Source organism: Populus nigra, chromosome 8 (genome assembly GCF_951802175.1).
Source record: "Populus nigra chromosome 8, ddPopNigr1.1, whole genome shotgun sequence".
Lineage (NCBI taxonomy): Eukaryota > Viridiplantae > Streptophyta > Magnoliopsida > Malpighiales > Salicaceae > Populus > Populus nigra.
Genome location: NC_084859.1, coordinates 9,852,006 through 9,873,437, shown reverse-complemented (window position 1 = coordinate 9,873,437; position 21,432 = coordinate 9,852,006). Strand labels below are relative to the sequence as shown.

At 35.2% G+C, this 21,432-nt stretch overlaps 4 protein-coding genes across 8 annotated transcripts; 3 read left to right on the top strand and 1 right to left on the bottom strand.

The window, feature by feature from the left end:
• Positions 1–87: 87 nt before the first annotated feature.
• On the top strand, positions 88–4,217 carry LOC133702388 (25.3 kDa vesicle transport protein SEC22-1). Of its 3 annotated transcripts, none has more exons than XM_062126725.1 (6): positions 88–194; positions 805–1,031; positions 1,735–1,895; positions 2,025–2,171; positions 2,939–3,015; positions 3,721–4,217. In XM_062126725.1, the coding sequence occupies exons 2-6, from the start codon at positions 844–846 to the stop codon at positions 3,802–3,804; spliced, it is 657 nt and encodes a 218-aa protein (XP_061982709.1). In that variant the 5' UTR covers positions 88–194; positions 805–843; the 3' UTR covers positions 3,805–4,217. The 3 variants fall into 3 exon arrangements, with proteins under 3 accessions (XP_061982709.1, XP_061982708.1, XP_061982710.1); XM_062126724.1 differs by having other exon boundaries at positions 104–309; XM_062126726.1 differs by having other exon boundaries at positions 112–155.
• Positions 4,218–5,285: 1,068 nt separating this feature from the next.
• Positions 5,286–7,766, bottom strand: LOC133701932 (3-oxoacyl-[acyl-carrier-protein] synthase II, chloroplastic-like). Its single transcript, XM_062126131.1, has 8 exons — positions 7,505–7,766; positions 7,170–7,378; positions 6,984–7,085; positions 6,750–6,824; positions 6,460–6,515; positions 5,918–6,003; positions 5,491–5,645; positions 5,286–5,417 (listed from the first exon to the last, which is right to left on the bottom strand). The coding sequence occupies exons 1-8, from the start codon at positions 7,764–7,766 to the stop codon at positions 5,286–5,288; spliced, it is 1,077 nt and encodes a 358-aa protein (XP_061982115.1).
• Positions 7,767–8,112: 346 nt separating this feature from the next.
• On the top strand, positions 8,113–11,391 carry LOC133701023 (zinc finger CCCH domain-containing protein 62-like). The gene is made up of 9 exons (XM_062124774.1): positions 8,113–8,474; positions 8,567–8,676; positions 8,818–8,932; positions 9,016–9,077; positions 9,339–9,390; positions 9,517–9,628; positions 10,132–10,230; positions 10,337–10,464; positions 10,592–11,391. Exons 1-9 carry the CDS (start codon positions 8,296–8,298, stop codon positions 11,196–11,198), a joined length of 1,464 nt encoding a protein of 487 aa, XP_061980758.1. The 5' UTR covers positions 8,113–8,295; the 3' UTR covers positions 11,199–11,391.
• Positions 11,392–12,229: 838 nt separating this feature from the next.
• On the top strand, positions 12,230–14,296 carry LOC133701202 (peroxisomal (S)-2-hydroxyacid oxidase GLO4-like). 3 transcript variants are annotated; one of them, XM_062125038.1, is made up of 6 exons: positions 12,230–12,544; positions 12,716–12,778; positions 12,965–13,130; positions 13,241–13,415; positions 13,504–13,608; positions 13,983–14,296. In XM_062125038.1, the coding sequence occupies exons 3-6, from the start codon at positions 13,069–13,071 to the stop codon at positions 14,160–14,162; spliced, it is 522 nt and encodes a 173-aa protein (XP_061981022.1). In that variant the 5' UTR covers positions 12,230–12,544; positions 12,716–12,778; positions 12,965–13,068; the 3' UTR covers positions 14,163–14,296. The 3 variants fall into 3 exon arrangements, with proteins under 3 accessions (XP_061981022.1, XP_061981021.1, XP_061981020.1); XM_062125037.1 differs by having other exon boundaries at positions 12,232–12,544; positions 13,061–13,130; XM_062125036.1 differs by having other exon boundaries at positions 12,243–12,544; positions 13,061–13,130; positions 13,315–13,415.
• The last annotated feature ends 7,136 nt before the right edge of the window (positions 14,297–21,432 follow it).

Sequence of the window (21,432 nt, the reverse complement as noted above, 5' to 3'; positions counted from 1 at the left end):
GTTTTTCATGTTGATACAGTAACCAAAATCAAATTGGAGAATAAAACATAAGCCCAATAACATTAGAGTGGGTCAAGTCTAAAAGTATAAAGAGCTTATCTTATTTACTTTGTGTTTTGAAATTACTTGCAGACAGACAGGCAGCATACAAATAGATAGGAATTGCAGCTTACCTTAAGATCTCCGTTATTTTGGTGTGCGGTTTTTTTTCCTTTCAATTTTATTACACATAGATTTTTACTACCATCGTATCTCTTCTTCCTCAAATCCCTTAGTCCAAAACCAAATATTCACTCGCTATATAATCAGGTAATTCTTTTTTTTTTTTTTGCATGTTTAGTTGATTATTGAATGATGGTTTTTTTTATTGGTTCTATAATCTTGTGATTGCATTGTTTAATGGGGTCTTAATTGGATTTTTTGTTTGATTCGTGACGATGGATCGCAGGGATCTTGTTTACTTTATGTTGATGAATTATAAAAGAAAGATTGGAGGTTTTGTTTCTGTTATGATTTCTTTTCTAATAATGGCTTATCAATTGTTTGTATTTTGTTAATCCGTAGACAATTACAGAAACTGAATGATGGGTTTTGTTTTTTGTTTAACATATTGTAGTGGGTACGATTCCATTCTTAGATTTCTGATAAATTACATCCTGATCCTTTGATGCCAAATTTAGCTTGAGGAATGTTTTTTTTTTTCGATTTTGTTAATTAAACATTGGTTTTGTAGACTGAATTTTGAACAAATTTGCTGCTTTGGCCTCTCATGGATTTGGGTTTTCTATTCTTAACGTAATGCAGTTACTTTGCATATCTGAGGAAGTAAAAAGGTAAGTAAAGATGGTGAAGCTGACAATGATTGCTCGTGTTACGGATGGTCTTCCGCTAGCAGAGGGACTGGATGATGGTCGTGATGTGAAAGATGCTGAAATGTACAAACAGCAGGTCAAGGCACTTTTCAAGAACCTTGCATCTGGCCACAATGATGCTTCGAGGATGTCAATTGAAACTGGCCCTTATATTTTCCAGTATCCTGCTTTTTTTTTTTTTTTCTGGATCTGATCATTTCATAACCTTTGGAAGTTTGTTCTTGATAGCCTGACACTCATGTACACTGCTCCTTAAACATTTAGTTAGACTTGCTTAGCATGTCTACACTTGTCTTTAACATTTCTATTTTTAGATTATCTCCCTCCAACACTTTAAAGATCCTGCACCTACTGCAGATTCAGAATCAAGCAAACCCTTATTAGTTATTCTCATAAGTTTTATATGTTGCTGGATATTTGTTAACAGTTTAATGGCACTGCAGAGAACTCATAGAAAAATTTGTTTTTCTTACTGATTATACATCCGCGTAAGTGTATTTTTCTGGTTGTGAAAGCAGCTGCACCTGCATAACTGTATCCGTTTTCCTGTTTGTTGGTGGTTTTCATTGAACTTTATGGGGTCATTTGGCCCATCTGTTTTAATTAAAGTGAAAATTAACTTTAATACATGCGATGAGCTTGCTTGTGCATTTTATTTATGTTTCCCTAATTACCTAATTTATGCTCATTTGATGCTACTTGGTAATATCAATTCACATTGTCAATTCCTCTTTTTGAATTTCAAACTGTGACATTTATTTATTTATTGTATTTTGTAAAATTCATTCCATAATTTCTGTTGTCTTATTATTCTCTCTTAAAGTCAACCATACTAGATGTTTTCCTTCACTTGAGATTGTAGTTATATTATTGAAGGACGTATTTGTTACCTCACTATGTGCGACCGTTCTTATCCTAAGAAGCTTGCCTTTCAATACCTAGAAGACCTTAAGAATGAATTTGAGCGTGTCAATGGGCCTCAAATTGAAACTGCTGCTAGACCATATGCCTTCATTAAATTTGGTAGGTTTTTTTTAATTTATTTTATCCTGAATGAATTAGAATTGTTCTTATAGATACTTGATGTTCTCTTACATTCTCTTTGGAACTTCTTCTAGGCTTGATTTTGTTTTTCCTGTTTATGTTCTTAAGATACTTTTATACAGAAAACAAAAAAATTGTACCAGGACACCCGCACCCAACGGAATATTGCTAAGTTGAATGATGAGCTGTATGAAGTCCACCAAATAATGACTCGCAATGTGCAGGAAGTTCTGGGTGTTGGTGAAAAGCTGGACCGTAAGATATCCAATTTTAGTTCTCACAAATACTTATGTTCTCTATCATGTTTATTTTCTTTTATTGCAAGAGTTTACAAAGAATGATCGATTGATTTTTTTGATGATTATGGTGCAAGTTAAACGTGATCTATGTCTGTACTTGAAATATAGGTTTTAATATATGTTTAGATGTTGTAGTATTGATTAGATTAAGTGATTGTTATTTAAGTATGATCAACTCGGATATGCTAACAAGTCATTGTTGCTTTTAGCAAGCATGAGTTATATATGCTAGGATAAATGTATGCTTTTTCCTTGGTCAATGAAGTTGGTCTTTTGATTATTATGAAGCTGACAAGCACTAGTAACTTATTGATTTAGGGCAGTCCCCGTCACCTATTCTCCTTGTTCATGTATCTCCTCATAGAAATGGTACACTAACCATATTTTCCAGGGCTGCCATTATTCTGCAAGTATATAACACCAAATTTATGAACTCCCATGGGGAATCATATTCATCCCTTTCAAAGAGGTGTTTTTTTTTTCCTACTAATAAATTAAGCTGAACTAAATCATGTATCTTGCATATTACTTGATTTTGGTCAAATTACCCATGTTCCTTGTTTTTTGCATGCAAGTGACATACTACACATCTATTTTTTGCTTCATCATTTGTTTTTAATCACTCCTTTCTTCTTCTTGGATAAAAGATGCTGCATTCTTACCTTTCTTCTCCCTCTACATATGTTCACAAAATTCTCTCTTGCATATCTGGTGACAATGCAGAGGTCAGTCAAATGTCAAGCCGGTTAACATCAGAATCCCGTGTATATGCTGACAAGGCAAGAGATTTGAATCGACAGGTTAGTGCCATTTGATAGTTAACATACAGTTTTAATCCAACCGACACTTTAGCAACTTGCTCTCTATTTATATGCTTTTTATCCAATGTGCTCTTTCCCTGCTGGCTTTGTTCCTGTGGAGGTTTTTAGGGCTAAGTCTTGTTGAAGGCCTCTGGACATGAGATCTATGTGGTATATTATTGTTAAACAAAGAATCATTCTTATGTCCTTTCAGAGGAATATCTATTGTGCATTCAAGTGTTTTATACTTGTTTCGCTAGACTAGCCCCCTTGATATTTTTCATTTGCCATTACCCATGGTAAACTACAGGATTGTGACTGAAAAGAAAAAAGAAGAATAAGTTGATGTGCCTCACATGCTTAAAATTTAATTGGGTGCTCCACAATTGCTATGAGACTATGAACTGTGCTTACCACTGCTTGTAGTTTCCTTTTTTAAGATATACTTTTTTTTGGCAAATTCTCTCAGAGAGAATATGGATTTCAGGATTGTTTCCTGCTGGCTTTAACCATAGTTCTAGCTGGAATTTTAAAATTTTCTCCATGCTTGTTTTAAGATATTTTTCTTTATTTATATATATGTTTTATGATAGATGTTGGCATTGGCTATTGCTAAAGTTCTTGACAAATGCTGAAACCATAAGCCTGTGTAGTAAATACACTTGGAAATTTACTTATGATCTGCTCTACACTATTTGAGTGCAGGCCTTAATTCGAAAGTGGGCCCCTGTCGCCATTGTGCTAGGAGTTGTCTTCCTCCTCTTTTGGATTAAAACAAAGCTCTGGTGATCCAATGGCCTTTTGTGGTTTCTGAGAAATGTTGCATGTTTTCCTGGGTTTCTCTTGCATTGTAGTTGTTCACCTGTGTTCGTGATATAAGTTCAAACTTCAGATTGGAGACTGGACACACATGAAGGCTTCATCATGTTTCAAAGTGGACTCCAGTTTTGGTTCATGGCAGGCATTAGTTAACACATGAAGGCTTCATCATGTTTCAAAGTGGACTCTAGTTTTTGTTCATGGCAGGCATTAGTTAAAAGGACTGGTTCTTTATGTACGTCCAAACTACATATGGAAATGTGAAAGAGAAACCCCTGATGTTACAGTTAGGCAAGGATCAAATATATATTGGTACAGTATGAGGATTTTCCGAATTCTCAACACTCTATATAGGCCTTATATAAATATCTATAATTCATCAATGTCCAATAATGCTCTAGATTACGTTGATATACAGCCTGCAATTCATAATTCACCTTCGTGATTCATGTGTGCACCCCTCTCGTTTATTTACCACAAAATTTTTGGTAAAGCATTATAACCATACAGTTTGCTGGAAGTTTTCAGGTGCCATATGCCATGATACGCCGTAGTCCACTTGGTGAATTTGGCTAATATTTTTGACAGCTTGGACAGCGCTTGGTGATTCTATGGCTTGTTGATGATTGAGTATCTGAGTAAACTTTAAATTTCCGTGTGCTGCAGCCCATGATACAAAGAGGTAAATCTGTGAGATTCACTTGCAGCCCATGACTTTCTCCGGGGAAAGAATGTGACATTTCTTGTAGTTGCCCTGTTAATTTATATAAACCCTGGTTTCTGTTCGTCTAATCCTTTTGCACCGATTAGTGGCGCCACGCAATAGCCTCCAGCCATAGGGATATGATTAAAAGGAATCTTCGGGCAGATGGGATTGGCACCAAGAAACCAACTCTCTCTATTTCTGGATCACAGAACAGAGTATTTATTTGAGGAGTGGAAAAGAAATTGAAGTAAAGGATGAATTGCGTGAATGCTAACGATGGAAAGTAGGCTAACCTTGCCGTTGTTTGGCCTGTGAGTAGGGGAACCGGGAATAGTGAACGAAAGATGAAATAAATAAGAGCCATGAAGTAGATGTAGCATGAGAGAGAGTCCATTCGACTTGTGCTTCTCAATCTGTCCAGCTTGCCAGAACTGAAAAGTCTGAAATTCCAAGGGATTTTCTTTTGCGGCTATGATACGTAATCTATTCCATCCCTCCCTTTCTTGTCATCTTCCCTTCTCCTTTTTACCCTGGCAAATTCTTCAATGCCTTGGTTGGAACACAAAGTCATTCCGTATCTGCAGTTTATTTTTACGTTTTAAAAATATTTTTGGAAAACTTGATTTTTTTTACTTCTAATTAAAATTTTTAAATGTTTTTAAATCTTTTTGAAAAAAAAAAATAAGAGAAAAGGAAATAGTTCAGAATCAACGATAAAACATGAAACTCCCTTTTCATGTAAAGTTTATTCGTGACTGACATCACCTATATGCGTGGAAGAAGTAGAGCTGCTTACCTTAATTGTTGCCGGAGCTTCTACAGCACCTGCAGCTCCTTGCAGGTTACCAATCATGGATTTGGTAGAGTTCACTCTTAACTGATAATTTGGAGTAAAACTAATCATGTTGAAGATGGATTATGAAGATTTAATACAAAATGAATTATTTTACCTCAGGATTTTTGCCGAAACAACGAACTAGAGCTTGATATTCAGCTAGATCGCCAGTTGGCGTAGATGTTGCATGAGCGCTTATGTAATTTACATCTTCTCTATCTACACCAGATCGATCTAAGGCCTGTTCTATGCAGAGAGAAATACCCTTTCCTGATTTCAGAAATAAAAATAGGAGCATTAATTCATATCCTCATATAGGTAACTGGAACTTTGCCTCTGAGGTGCTTGAATATCTTCTCTCCATCAGAATGAAAGAAACACACACTTACAGTTCATCCCCTCAAAACTTTTTGCTATTCGAATTTTAGAAGAGAACATGGAGAACAAAGGAGAAGGAACATAATTATTATTATTATTTTTATTTTAATGTTTTCGTAAAATGTCAAATTAGTATTTTGTTTTTCAATAGACTTGTTTCTCACCATCAGGATGAGGTTCGGTTATGCGATAAGCATCACAAGTGCAGCTTCCACCAAGGAACTCCGCATAGATATTTTGCTCCTCTTTTCTGTCATACGAAAATGGAATTTAAATGGAGAAAACCTTATACGAGAGCACGTGCGTTCAGAAAGCGCTTTTAAAAAAATTTAAAAATTCTTTTTCTTTAAATTAATATGTTTTTGATATTTTCAAATCATTTTCATGTACTGATCTCAAAAATAATTTTTAAAAAATCAAAAAATATTATTGACATACTTTTCTGAGTGAAAAATACTTTGAAAAACAACCACAACCATACTCCCAAACAAGTTACATGTAAAAGGGAAAATCCAAACAGACTGCATAAGGGGTGATCTGCTGCAAGTGTTCCTTAGCATGCCCCAGTTCTTCTAGCAGCAAAACACCAGCTCCTTATACCAGAACAAGTCCATCGCGACCCCGCTCAAATACAGAACTCGCAACTTGGCTTAAGACTCTGACTGAGAACAAATGAACCTTTTGACTGAAAATGCAGTTTACACACATGTTTACCAAATTTGGAATAATGGGTGCTTCGGAGCCGCCACAAAGCTTCAAGTCCTGCAAATATTCCAAGATGAGGATGACTGTCGGAGAAAAATAATGACTAAATATTTTTTTACATAACCATGAGCACTTCTACCAAGAAATTATGTTTAATAAAGAAAGATTAGATGCATTCCTGAAACAAGAGTGGATCTAGCAGCAGCATTGTAAATACTATCTCAATGGCACAAGTGAGAGGCTAACAGTTTCACCTCTGATGATATGATTTGCAGAATTAAGTATACAAACGTTGCTAAATGAACAAGAGGAGGATGCCGAGTAGTTAGGGCCCATCCATCCCTGAAACTGGCCAAAGGTAAATTTCTGGAATGTTGCAACAGCAATTAATTTTACACTAGGGCACTAGTTCATCCGACTGTTTTTAAGCTAACCAAATCCATGCATTTTACTCTCTGGTTGCTGTTTTGAACCTTCTAAGAGTCTTGAATTTATAAGATGATGCAACTTCACTTACCTTCAGACCTCCAAATGAAGCATATAAAGCATAAACTTATCTGCCCTCTTCGAAAGCTTCGGCGAGACCCATCCATATGGTGAGAAAGACTTGATTTTTCCAGCAATTTTCTGTTACAACTAATACTGAGACTGGGAGTAATAAAGTTGATGTAACCATTTATTGCAATAGTTTTTGAGCCAAAGAAAACATACAGTTAGAAATTCTGCACAGTCAAAGCACTCAATTCTACTTATCCCGCTAACACCGTCGGGAAGATTGGTGTAGAATACATCTAAATCATGACCAATTGAGGTTACAGCACCCATTCCAGTAACAACAACACGCCGTTGCTCTTTAGTAGGCCTTCTTCTCTTCATGATCAGATCGCTTTCAGTGTGAACAGCCATAGCAATAATGAATCCTAAAAGCATGGCAGAATCAATACTTTCTAAGAAATTTTATTAACCTCTACAGGCTTTCAATTTTAACCGAAGCACTAGATTCATTGGTGCTGCTTTTTATCAAATAAGTGAGAAGACATGGTCGCCCAAGATGGCTGGAGACAAAGACAACCTCTTTACACTGTGGAACTCCTCAGAGGGCTCAAAAGATTGGAAAGAACTCATTGATATTTGGATGCCAGAACCATAGAACGATGAAACTGAGTTACATGAACGCTTGTCAGCACCACCAATATCGATGCTGCATTTGGACACCAGCTTCCCTGGTCTGTTCCTTTTGCTCATTGTTTTTGGATATTCAGACATAGGAAACCTTAGAGGCTGATCTTTCTCACAAGCCAGAGACATATAAAGACGCGGGAAGAAACCAATTACATAAAGGAGAGGTCATTGAAGTAGCAGCCACATTGATAAAGCAAAGAGTTGACACAGAAAGAAGCCAAACAAGAGCGACGAATGTAGACGCTTGCCGTTTCTAATATATTGTTAAGAAAGTTGCTATGCCATATGTTTTTTAAAATAGTATTTGTTTTTTTTTTTAATATATTAAAATATAATATTTTAAAATCAACAGTTCAAAACTTTAGAAAACATTAAAAAAAATATTAATTTAATATTTTTTAAATCAAAAACATTTTTAAAATACATCCAAAAATAAAAGTAGAGTGCAAGTTCTCTCAATTCTCAAATATATTCTCGATAGCTTGACATTGTAATTTAAAAATCCTTATATCAACCCTAATTCCCGCTTAGCAGCAGCGGAAACATTATTTTTGAAAAATATCATTATTTTTGTTTCCATCAACGCTTCCCTTATATAAACCCTTTTGATTTTAAAGAACAAAAACCCAAATCAGAGCAGTCAGCGCACTTAACAATGGTAACCTATAAACAAAAAAAACCCCAAGATGAACAACAACAAGAAGAAGTTTATGGTACTGAAAGTGGAGGGTCCGACCCTGATTATGATTCTGATACTGATCCAAGCTACAGCATTATTGAAGAGACTCGAAGCAATCTCTCAAGATTGTCTATCAAGAAGAAATCAAAGTCACGGTTAGTGTAATTAAATCTCGAAAATCCTGAACTGTTTGCTGTTAAGAAAATAACATTGCAATGTAGTTGTCTGGTTGAATATTTTGGTGTAGCGTTGCAAAGGATCTGGACCTGAGCTTTGATAAAGACCCGGGAGAAAAAGAGACGAAATTGGCAGAAGTAGATGAGAAAAGTTATGAGGAAGTTCAAAAGATCATACAAGGTTAGTAATACAGTGTCTCATATACACGCAAGTAAACACTAGTTTTATATTAGAGCATGGAGGGCAAGATAGTGATAACTTACATGGGCTTAGATTCTTTGAGATTGGATTTTGATTTCTTGCTTTGTGTCGTGATGGAAGCTGGGAAGTTAGAGGGGCTCAAAGTGGAACAATGTAAGGTCTATTTGAGGAAGAACAAATTGAGACTGACCGGCAAAAAGGACACACTCATCCAGCGCATAAAGGAGCATCAAGAGTAATTTTGCATCTTCTTTGAAGCTACTGATTTTTTTTTTTCTTTTTGCCTGTCGTTTTGATTTTTTGTTTATCTTGATGTAGGATTTTGAGTGGCGGAGGGGAGAAAAAGTACCCCATATCTAGCTTTGTTTTGGACTGTAAAGGTAAACCACATTAACTTATTATTGATTGATTGATTTTAATGCTTGAATGCATAACCAGCCTATAAGACAAGAATAAGGGATAGCTTTTAGTAGAATGGGTGATGGATGCTCTATCGATCAATTTCCATGATGCATAAAACCATTCATAAATGATTTTGGTCATTTTGTTCTTTCATGTGTCATCAGCTTGCACTGTTCTAGCTTAGTTTTCTTCAATTTCCTTCAAGTTTATACCTGAGACATGTTATTGCTTTTATGCAGGGGATGCATGCAGAGGTGACATTGTCATGTTTGACCAGAATGTTTACGATAAGTATGTCTTTGGAATAATATCTTTGATCTACAAGACGATGCAAAGGATACATATGTTGCGATTAGTCTAGTGAAATTTCTCTAATCCTGTATTGTTTTTGCTTGATTTATATCTGTTTCTGATCAGGTATAATATAGCATCACGAAGTGCCATGGGTCCTCCTATCGGAACAAGGATGGTTGCAGGTAAAATTGTGCAGGAAAGCTATGGTGCTGCCAAGCAACAGCATACATTTACAGTGAGTTAAAAGCCACATGTGATTTGGTTTATCGGATTAAATGTAAGACGATGGACATACGCATGCCAAACTCTGAATCTTGCACTAATATGTCTTGACAATGCGTTCAACCTTTTTGTAAGTTATTGAAGAGCCAAAATTAGAGAAGAAATTGAAGTTATTTTAACCTGTATTTTTTCTGTCTTATCTGTACCTTTATAATTTTTAGAAGATGAATACTTGTATGTTGATTTTCTTGTGCAATGGAGGAGTAAGTCTTCTGTGAAGTAGAATTTTGATAAAACTCCATTTCAGTTTCTAGAATTGTTCTGTTTATTGAAGGAAGTGAGTGGCTAGCGCCGTAGATTGAAGTGGCAATTGTGAGTCTGTTTTTACTGTACATTCGATGCATCACCTTTGAATTGCACATCCAATTTCAATAAAATATAACTCTGGTTATCTAACAAAGTGAGAGGATCAATATCAGATAGCAAATAAAATGGTTTTGATATTTATGTGACCAGATAGAAGTCCTTTGGAGCAAAGGGGAGAATCCACTCCCTCCACTTCATCCCCTCCTAATAAAGGGTCGGAACCTGTATCGAATGAAGACCTTAAGACAGGTTTATGCTGTGTAGATATGATTTTTCTTAAGACAAGTAATGTTCATTTATTTGAAAAGAAAAAAAAAATCTCCCCTCAAAGGCAAATTGATTTTTATCATTGCAGAGATGGGAAGATGAAGGAGAAAGGCGTAAGATTCTTCTCGAAAAGCACTTAAGAGGTTCTCTCGCCAGGTCTAACAGAGAAACCAGGATCCAGGAGAAGGAAGGGAGGAAAATGCTCAGGGTGGAAAGGTACTTTGATTTATTGTCATGTTGGAATATTGTTGAAAATGATAGGCAAGCCAGTGAATCAAAAGTTAACTGTTATCTGGTAGACTTGTTCAGCTATGTTAACATGCTAGAGTTTTCTGTACTTTAGGGCCTTGAAAAAGGAAGAGACAAACAAGAGTAGCTCTCAGTTAAATCCCCGCACAAGTTTAAACAATGGGTTGTCAAGGATGGATCAGAGACAACCCTTGAAATGTGCTGACCGCAATCGTCCAATGGGATCACCACACAGACAAGGCTGCGAACAACCTAAACTTCATGCAAACCGAGGGGAAAATGATTACCGTGGCCAAGTTCCGGGAAACTCAGTCGAGTACAGTGACATCCAGGATGATTTTTGTTCAAGGTCTCCCAACTTCTGTAGAAAGCCACTGGCAAGCATTCATAACTCTAGTCCAATTAGATCACCACATAGACAAGGCGGCGACCAACAGATACAGCTATGCAGATACTTTGCTCAAGGAAGATGTCATTACGGTCACAATTGCAAATTTGTGCATGAATCAAGGGAGGGACAGCTATGCAGATACTTTGCTCAAGGAAGATGTCATTACGGTCACAGTTGCAAATTTGTGCATGAATCAAGGGAGGGACGCGAGCAGAGGAGAGAGGAGAGAGGTGGTGGGCCTTGTAGCCCAAGGAGAGAGGAGTGGCCTCCCAACCCAAGAAGGCTGGAACGAAGACCATACTTGTTCTGAAACTTTCCACTACTCTGTAAGGGTTCAATATTTTGATATTTTCCACTTCTGTGGCTCAATAGATCGAGCTTTGTCAAGATGTTTTCTCTCATAAGGACAGGTTTCTGTGGAACTTTGTTTATTTTGAATAGTGGGTTCGGTTGATATATATAGCTCTCGAGAATTCATCAATGATATGCTCAAATTTTCTTCATGGTACAATAGTTGGATCAAATTCTTACATTTATAAATACAAGTCTATTCTTCATGGAACATGGGCTTACATTTATAAATTCAAGAATGACCTTAAAGTTTGATGATTTTAGAATTTCAACAATAAAATCAAATATTTTTTTTTATAGCCATCTTTGAACTACCTAGTGCATCGACTAAGACTAGTTTTTTAAAAGGAAAGGAGACAACCCTGCTGTTTCCGCCTGGCTGTCTCAGCCCCTCCTTTTGGGCTAGACCTCGTCAAAACCAAACAAACATGGCAGGGCAGAAGAGTCTATGGCGTACGAGGGAAGGAGAAATGAATAAAAACATGGTAAGGAGAGAAAAAATAAAGAAAAAGAAAGAAAGAAAGAAATGATGGGATGCCTAGGATACGGAGCTCCAATTAACATACGGAAGTCTTTATCAAAACGAATTCGTCGACACCAAGGACGCTATGGTGGCTTGTCCACATGCTGGCATGTGTATTATATGCGCAAACAATTTCATGTCAATCACCTGTAATTTTCAGCTTACCTGTAAAGCAAAACAATTATTTTTCATGATTACTCCCACTGCAACTTCATAATACACACGGTAATTTTACATAATTGAGATGTATAAATACTTCGGTTAGCATAGATATTTCGGATCATGACACAGTCTCGGAAGCCAAAATCTAATATATGAAGTTTCTCATCATATTCTTTTCAAAAGATTTTAAAAGCGAAGCTTTCATATTGGTGTATTCGGGTAGATTAACAAAGAAGGCTATTCCTTATGACTTCTGCAACCCAATCCGCAGCTCCATTAGCCCTCCTCTTAGCTTTACATCCCTTGAATTGCTGCGAGGAATAAGTAGATATCATTTCTTCCTCTCTCATTCTGTAAAAACATTATAGGGATTTAAGAGCTATTACAGCTTGTTTTAAATGTTCTAAACCACTTCATTTGGTGGTGGAATGTGACGTTAATTTAGTTTAATGTTGATTGTAACTACTATTCTATCTTAGTTTCCACACAAAACAAAAATGCATGTATTTAAAGATAAATGCATTTGCATCCCAAAATGAATTCATCTGTCGTGCTTCTGCAGACTGATTGTGCCCCAGCTGAAGAATTTGGAAGGTCTAATGTCAACTGAAGTTGTCTCTGTAAGTAAATTATTGAAATGGGCATCAAGCTTGTGTTCATTTAAAGGAATCTTTCATATGAAACCCAAGCATTGATTCACATAGCTTTTAATTTTTGGCCTTTCGATGTGGAGTGGTTGTTTCCGTTTTTGTCTTCTTCCTTTTAAGACTCCCAGATCTGAACTCTTGCAGGATAAGGGTTCGAACTTGGAAGCTTACGCCAACGAAACCATGGACCCTTCTTTGTGTTGGAGGGTAAAAACCAGTAAACTCCTATTTAATTACCTTGCGATTTATTTATCATACCCTTATTTTCAGGCTGTTCTTTACACCTGCATGAGATGCCCACTCAATAGAAGAGTTGAGTACAGAGCCAGTTGTCATAACCAATTCTGAAAGCAATGCGGTTTAGTTGGCTGACTCATGGACTTTATTTTGCAGCCTTATTGATTATAACCCTGGCTAAGCAGCATTCATACATAACATAAACCATTACAAAAATTCCAATATTTAACCAGTGCTTCGTTACACCGGCAGGATATAGCATGGCTGAAATCCACTACAAACTTGCCTATTCTGATCAAGGGAATACTCACTCGAGAGGATGGTAAGATCAAAGTCTTATCTGATGATGTTTGTATCACTCCGTTTTCTATCTTTCTTCTGGGTCTTGAACAAAACATTTGAACACTCTTGTACTCTCTTTGAAATTATCAGTCATTTCTCAGCCAACATAATGGTATCTGGAATATGTAAGCTAGATCCTTTACACACTGGAGGTTATTTTGCAGCCATTAAGGCCATGGAAGTAGGTGCTGCTGGGATTATCGTCTCCAATCATGGAGCTCGTCAGCTTGATTATACTCCAGCCACAATCTCAGTTCTGGAAGAGGTAGAATCATTTCACCGAATGCAGACAGTCTAAATTATACTCCTTGTCTAGACAATTCAATTGACACGGAAATGTACTTTTTTTGCAGGTGGTTCAAGCTGTAGGAAGGAGAGTTCCTGTTCTCCTTGATGGAGGAGTACGGCGAGGAACAGATGTTTTCAAGGCGCTGGCCCTTGGTGCACAAGCAGTTCTTGTAAGTTAAAACAAATAAATATGATCTTCCACTAATTATGTCTTTGACAATTGATGAGCAGTGCTGCCTAAATCTCATAGCCATGTTTATTCCAAATAAATGCCTTTCAACGAGCTGCAATCTGTTCTATACGAACATATAACAAAAGAAGTAACCTGGTGCTCTGCCCCTTCTAGTTCAATATTTTCCTTCAATTTATTTACTCATCCAACATTGCAACCTTAAGCAAAGTATTAAGTGCTCATATTTGAAGTGAACGAGGATTGGTCATTGCAGAACTAAACAGCTACTGATCTTCTATTATTGGCTGCAAAATGATAAATGTCTTTGCTACTGCTTCGGACCGCAATTGATACATGTATATATCAATGCAGGTTGGGAGGCCAGTTATTTATGGGCTAGCAGCAAAGGGAGAAGCAGGGGTGAGAAAGGTGATGCAAATGCTGAAGGACGAGCTTGAGCTCACCATGGCCCTCGCAGGCTGCCCTGGTGTGGAAGACATTAGCAGGAGCCATGTAAGGACTGACCGCGACAGGCTCCAATCAATGCTCTAAAATTGTCTTAAAATAACAAGCAATTATGTATGGGTGATTCCCATCTTTCTCAGGAACTGGATGGATTTTTGTAATCCTTATTTCTAACTAAGATATTTATCAAATAACATGAATTAGTACTCTTAATTACTAAACTTGTACATCTCTAAAAACAAAATAAAGTAGAGTCAGCATCATCTCAATTTAAATCCTTGAACAATCTCAGGTTTTTTCTAACCAAATACTGGTCGAGTTGTACCTGTTATGTCGATACCATACTGTTCCATATTCATATTGTTGCATGGGCATCTGTGAGATTTTCCAAGTTAATATAATAAATACGTAATTTCCATACATGGCACTATAATATTAAGACCATTACTTTTATGTAAAATGACATTGATAATGCTTGATTTATTTATTTTGGTTTTTTTTGTATTAAAATTGTTAAATAATATTTATTTAGTTTTATTTATTAAGAGTAGAATAGTATTGTCACGACATGAAACCCAGATCCATGACCGACACATAAGCAAGGTTCCCCTCCAAGGTTCCATACCTATGCAAACCCAAACTTACATACAAATTTCTCCTAACTCAATCAGGGTTCAACGCAGCATTTATAACAAAATTAACTTCATAATATAATTGAATTGTTTGAATACAGGAGTTCATATAATTTCATAGTTTTGGAGTACTAACTAGACAAAAAGGAAGGTACAAATTACAACCAAAAGAGCAGGTTCTGAAGGTCCAACAAAAGGGACCTGCTATTAAGCTATAAGTCTGAAAAGGATAAATAATGAGATGGTGAGCTCAACAACTCAGTGAGTAGATAACATTCAATATACACACACGAGGTAATACAACAATGAGAAATATATATACAAGTATGGCTCTAGGTTCTTATAGGAAGGTTTCTCAAATAGGTCATAACAAGAATATTAAAAGGTAAAGCTCGTCAGAAAATCAAAATGCAATGAGCATGAGGCTCCATACTGTGGGATGATCAGTCCACACAGGTTGGTGACTCACCCGACCAACTAGGGTTCAGATACGATGTGCACAAAGACTAACACTACCCTATTAGCATGGGTATTCTGACTGACATACTATAGGTTCATAATCATAATCAAACAGACATATTCAAATCTCAAGGCTCAACTCATGACATCAATCAAATGAGGAGTTATCAATTCAGAAGTCAATTCAAAATATATACTGGTTCATATCAAGAATTCAGATTCAACAATTGATCATGCTTTATTATAACAAGGAATATAATCAACATATATATTATCAAGAAGCATGATCCAATTCATATTAACAAATCAAATATTTATAATATTTCTCATGCATATCAAAAATTATCCACTCACCTGACTCGAAAGCAAACAGAAGTCAAAAGCAGATATCGAAGGAAATCCTAATGGTGTCCCGCCGATAGAATATCAGGATTATTTGAATACAAATGAGACATATTCAAGAATAACTCAAAATAACATATAACTTATTTAATATACTTATCTAAGAGTATATTCCATAACCCTATATGTTTTTGAACTAAATTAGTTATTTTCCCAAAAACCCAAAATTAACGGTTTTCTCAAAATCTAATCCATAATAAAATAAATAATAAAATTGGTAATAATTAACTAAATAACCCTCAATTATTCAACAAACCAATCTACAAAAGATAATATTACAGCTAGGGACCAATCTGTAATTTATCATATTTTTAAGGGTCAAATTGTAACTTTGTCAAATTGGAGCACCAAACTAAAATTGTCATAAATCCATGACTATACTGAAATTATGACCATAATTAATCCTCATTTCTGTCCAGAATATCTCATTATGCTCCAGGGACCATTCTGGAAGTTTACCAAATTTTTAGGGTCAAATGGTAATTTTTATCAAATTGAAGGACTAAATTGAAAGTGTTAAAATTTCATAACTATACAGGAATTCTGCCCATAATTCATCTTTTGTTCTGTTCAAAATCTCGGAATAGGCTCCAGGGACCAATCTGCAAATTTTCCAAAGTTTGGGGACTAAACTGTAATTTTCACAAATTGAGGGACCAAACCGAAATTTTGTCATCTTCAACCTCCAACCCAGAATTTCAACAGAAAACCTACTGTTCTTTCCAAATTTCTAACACAAATTCACCATTCAACAAAATCACAACTCAAAATCATCATCTTTCAATTCAATCTCTCAAAATCAACTAAATAATCAAATACCCACAACAATTAACCCTATAACATTCAAATTAACTCATCAATCAAATCCAAAAAATAAATTTTCAAAACCCTAACATTCATTAAAACTAAAATTAAATTTAAAGAAAACATACTATACACATTAAAGCATAATCTTACCCTTTTTACTTATTTCCTCCAACTCCTTTCCATTTCCCTTCTAATTTCCCTCTTTTCTCTTCTTCTTCTTCTTCCTCCCTTTCTCTCCTGCCGGTTTGCTCTCTTAATTTTAGATCTCTCTCTCTCTCTCTCTCTCTCTCTCTCTTTTACTTCCTATTTATATTTATCAAGTTTTGTTGAATTACCACTATACCCCTTATTCATTTATTCCAACTTTTAAGCCTTCAAAGGCTTTATTGCATTTTCCAACTCATTAATTCAAAACGTTACAAGTTTTTTCAGTTTAACCTATATATAATTAATTTGTATTTAGGTTAACTCTAAACATTCATAATAAACAGATTATTGAGAATCCTAGCCTCTTTTTATGTTTGATCTTAGTTATTTTAACATTGTATCAGAGCTAGTTTTATGGAACGAGGCTTAATTTTAAACACAGATTTCGTGGATCCAACTACTTGTTTGAGATTTTTGGTATCCACAGGAGCTTTAGAAAATTTGAAAACTTGTGATATTTTTTATTGTAGTGGATGTAAACTGGCAAATTTTCTGCTTTACCTTTTAATCTAAGTATTTATGTTTCTTCTTCACCATTGACTTGATTCATTCTAATGTATGGGTACCTTCTCCTGTTGCCACAAAAGGAGGGTATCGATATTATTTATCTTTTATTGATGATCATACTCGTTATTGTTGGGTTTATTTAATGAAACATTGTACTGAATTCTTTGAGATATATGCAGCTTTTCAAGCTCTTATCAAAACTCAACATTCTGCTGTGATCAAATGCTTTAAGTGTGATTTGGGTGGGGAATACACCTCTAATAAAATTTTTCAATTGCTCGCCTTAGATAGAACCATCTACCAAACTTCATGTATATATACTCTTGAGCAAAATGATGCCGAAAGAAAACATAACCACATTGTCGAAACTGCTTGTTCTCTCTTATTGTCTACTTTTGTTCCTAATGAGTTTTAGGAAGAAGCTGCCTTACTGCTGTAAGTTTGATTAATACAATTTCATCTTCTCATAATTTGGGTATATCTTCTTTTTAAAAGTTATATAGGTATATTCCTGATTATTCTTCATTTAGAGTTTTTGGTTGTACTTGTTTTGTTCTTCGTCCTCAAGTATTATTGTTTTCAATTTGATTCTTATTTTTTTTAATTTATTTCTCTGGCTCTTTTGTTAAAGTTTTGTCGTTTTCAAATTCATCTTTAAATAAAAATTTATGTTATTTTTTTTTCAATTTAACCCTCATTCTATTGATTTATTTTTCCTTTTGTTAAAGTTTTTTATTTTCAATTTAAAACTTTAATGTTAGTTTTTTTAATGCCCTTTAGTTTTTTTTTTAGTTTTTTTTATTCTCAACCTTATTCTTTTGATTATAATTTTTTATGTTATAGATTTTTCCCCACTTTTATCCTTCGACAATTGATTTGTTGGGGATGGAGCTTTGTGGTTTTTTCATTTGTCGTGCATCCGATCTAATGACATGGGTCATGATTTTTAAGAGTTGATATACTTAGGGATTCATTTTTATTCTCGTTTTCTTTTACGATTTCATTATTCTGCAATATGTTTTAAACAAATATTAGTTTTGTGGTTATCTTTAATTTTCTTTCTATCATTTTATCCTGGTCTCATGGTCTAAACAACAAGATTTACAAGCCCTCTTTTTAATAGAGTTTTTTTAAAAAAAAAATTAATGTTTTGTTTTGTGTTTAATTTTTGAATGCTTTTTTTAATACATATAAGATTTATTTTATAAAAAAATATTTATTTTGAAATAATATTTATAATATGTCCAGTCTTGCATTATATTTTTTTTTATTTTACTCACTGAGTTTTATGTGTTTTTATTTTTATTATCTTTTAATGATTTTAATAAACAGATTTGGTTGGAACAAACAAGAAATATCTTATTTTGCAAGATTAAATATGTTACTCTACATTTATCTCTCATTTTTTCTTGTTACTCTTTTAATTATTGTTAACAAATTTTTTTTGTTTATTTCCATTGATGATTATCGATTTATTTCATTAGATACTTTGATAAACTTTTCGATTTATACTCTTAATTTTTTATGTAAAAAAGTGTATTGAAATAACCCATCTAACCAAGTTTTGTTCTTAAAAAAATGTTACCGCCAACAGTAAAACACAAGTCATATATATATATATATTTGTTGGTGTGCTTTGATGGTACCTAGTTAGATACTTTACTTCTCAACCATTTCGAAAATTACCATGGAGAATCCCTAGATGTAACAATTCTCCTGAGCAAAAGATTGTCTCTTGTCTTCTTCAAAATTTTCCCGGTAAATGCTTATTTATTGTTTATTATGACTTCAATAAATGGTGTTCAATATTGCAGGAAATTCCTCCTTAGGACTAACAAATTTGAGTAAATGACTTAATATCCTCTTCATGAGGCTCTTTTCTATTAAATAAGAGTTGTTGTACAATTTATTTTGGTAAGAAAATAAAAATAGCTAATACACCAACTGCTGATATTCTAATATAGGTAAGGATATATATACAACTTAATACGCTAATTATGGTAGAATAAATCTCATAATTGCAGCCATAATTTCTATGATTCTGGTCCATCATGTCTACCACTGATATCCCCTCTCAAATTGATGTTGGATGATCAAGAAGCATCGATTTGTCAACAAGAAAGCTATGCCGATGCTTGGAGAGAGCCTTAGTGAACACATCGGCAGTCTAGAGAGTAGTGGAGATATGTGGGAGAGAGATAACACGAGCATTATATGCTTCAAGAATAGAATGACAATCCATTTCAATGTGCTTAGTACGCTCATGAAATACTGGGTTAGCAGCAATCTGAATGACACTAGTATTATCTGCATGAAGTGGAGTAGGCTCAACTTGAGGAAATCCAAGCTCACCTAAGAGTCCCCAAAGCCAAATAATTTCAAAACAAGTAGAGGACATAGCACGATATTCAGACTCAATGGAGGACTTAGACACTCGATCTTGCTTCTTACTTTTCCAAGAAACAAGAGAGTTACCAAGAAACATGCACCACCCAATAATTGAATGTCAAGTGTCAAAACAACCAGCTAATCAACATCACTATATGCAACCAACCAAATAGGAGAATCCACAGGGAAGAAAAGTCCTCGAGCAGAAGTGCCATGTAAGTAGTGAACAATGCGACGAACAACAACCATATGAAGGTGTGTAGGTGCTTGCATAAATTGGCTAACTTGTTGAACAATAAAAGAAATATAAAACCGAGTGATAGTGAGATAGTTTAGACTCCCTACCAGTTACCTATATAAAGAGGGATTAGATAGAAAATCACCCTCATCACGACAATATTTAACATTCACTTTCAAGGCAATATCAACTGAACGACCTTCTTGAAGACCAACTAAAGCAATTAACTCTTGGATGTATTTATGCTGATTTAGAAAAATACCAGTAGTAGTAAAATGCACCTCAAGGCCTAAAAAATACCGTAGGGGACCTAAGTCCTTCATATGAAAAGTAGATTGAAGACGTTCTTGAAGCTGAAGAATTAATGCATTGTCAGTCCCTGTAATAACGATCATCAACATACATCAAGAGCAAGACGATTCCTTTAGTAGTCTTGCAAAGGAACAAAGAGGAATCATACTGACTCTGGACAAAGGAGAAGCCAAGAAGCGTGAAGCGGAACTTATTAAACCAAGCACGTGGGGCTTGTTTCAAACCATAAAGAGATCATTTTAACTTGTAAACATCAGCAGATGTTGTAGAAAGAACCCTGGTAATGGAGTCATATATCTCTTCTTGAAGATCTCCATGCAAAAAAGCATTCTTAACATCCATCTGTCGTAATGACCAGCCCTTAGAAGCATCAATGGCTATAATAAGTCGCACAGTTGTCATCTTTGCCACAGGTGCAAAGGTTTCCTCATAATTTATACCATACTCTTGACGGTTACCAAGTGCCACCAACCTTGTTTTATATCTGTCAAGTGAACCATCGGACCGCAACTTAATGGAATATACTCATTTACAACCAATAGGCTTGACACTAGTAGGACATGGAACAATATCCCAAGTATGATTCTCCTCATGAGCCTGGAGTTTTTCTTGCATAGCTTTTTTCCAACATGCATGTTTAGTTGCCTGAGAATAAGAGGTAGGAACTGTAGTATCATTTAAAATAGCAGAGTAACTATACCGATCAGGAGGACAACAAATACAGGAAGATTGTCGAAGAGCAACTAAGGTAGGATTTGGATCAGTGTTGGGAAGGATTTATGATGTCGGGGGCTATCTTCGTGAATAAACAAAACCGGGTTGATACCGCAGAACTGGTGGTGAGATATCATCAAAGGTAGGAAGTATAACACCATTGGAACAAGATACATGTTGCTGAAAATAGTACTCATGTTCAAAGAAAATCACATTTCTGGACATACTCAAACAATTAGTAACAACATCATAACATAAAAAACCTTTTTGACCAGCGTTATAACCCATAAAAGCACACCTTACTGACTGAGCTGTAAGCTTGTGACGCTCATGAGAAGGCAAGTGAACAAAGCAAACACAACCAAATGTATGTAAATTGTGGTAGTCAGGATGCATATCCCAATTATTATCCACCATTTGTCCAACAAAAATTAAATTAGTAGACAGCTTAGGAGAAACAAATACATAAGGAAAAGAAGGTTTAATATCATCAATAGCTATAATCAGGAGATTACTGCCATTAGCAATCTAAATATTTTGTGTGCCACTATACTCCCGGAGATTACATAAGAAATCAGATGAGCCAGTCATATGATTGATGCTCCAAAAGCAACAATCCAAGAAGAAGAGACAATATTACCTTGACCTTGAAGTCCAAGCATGGAGAATACAGTGATAATCATTTGCTGTA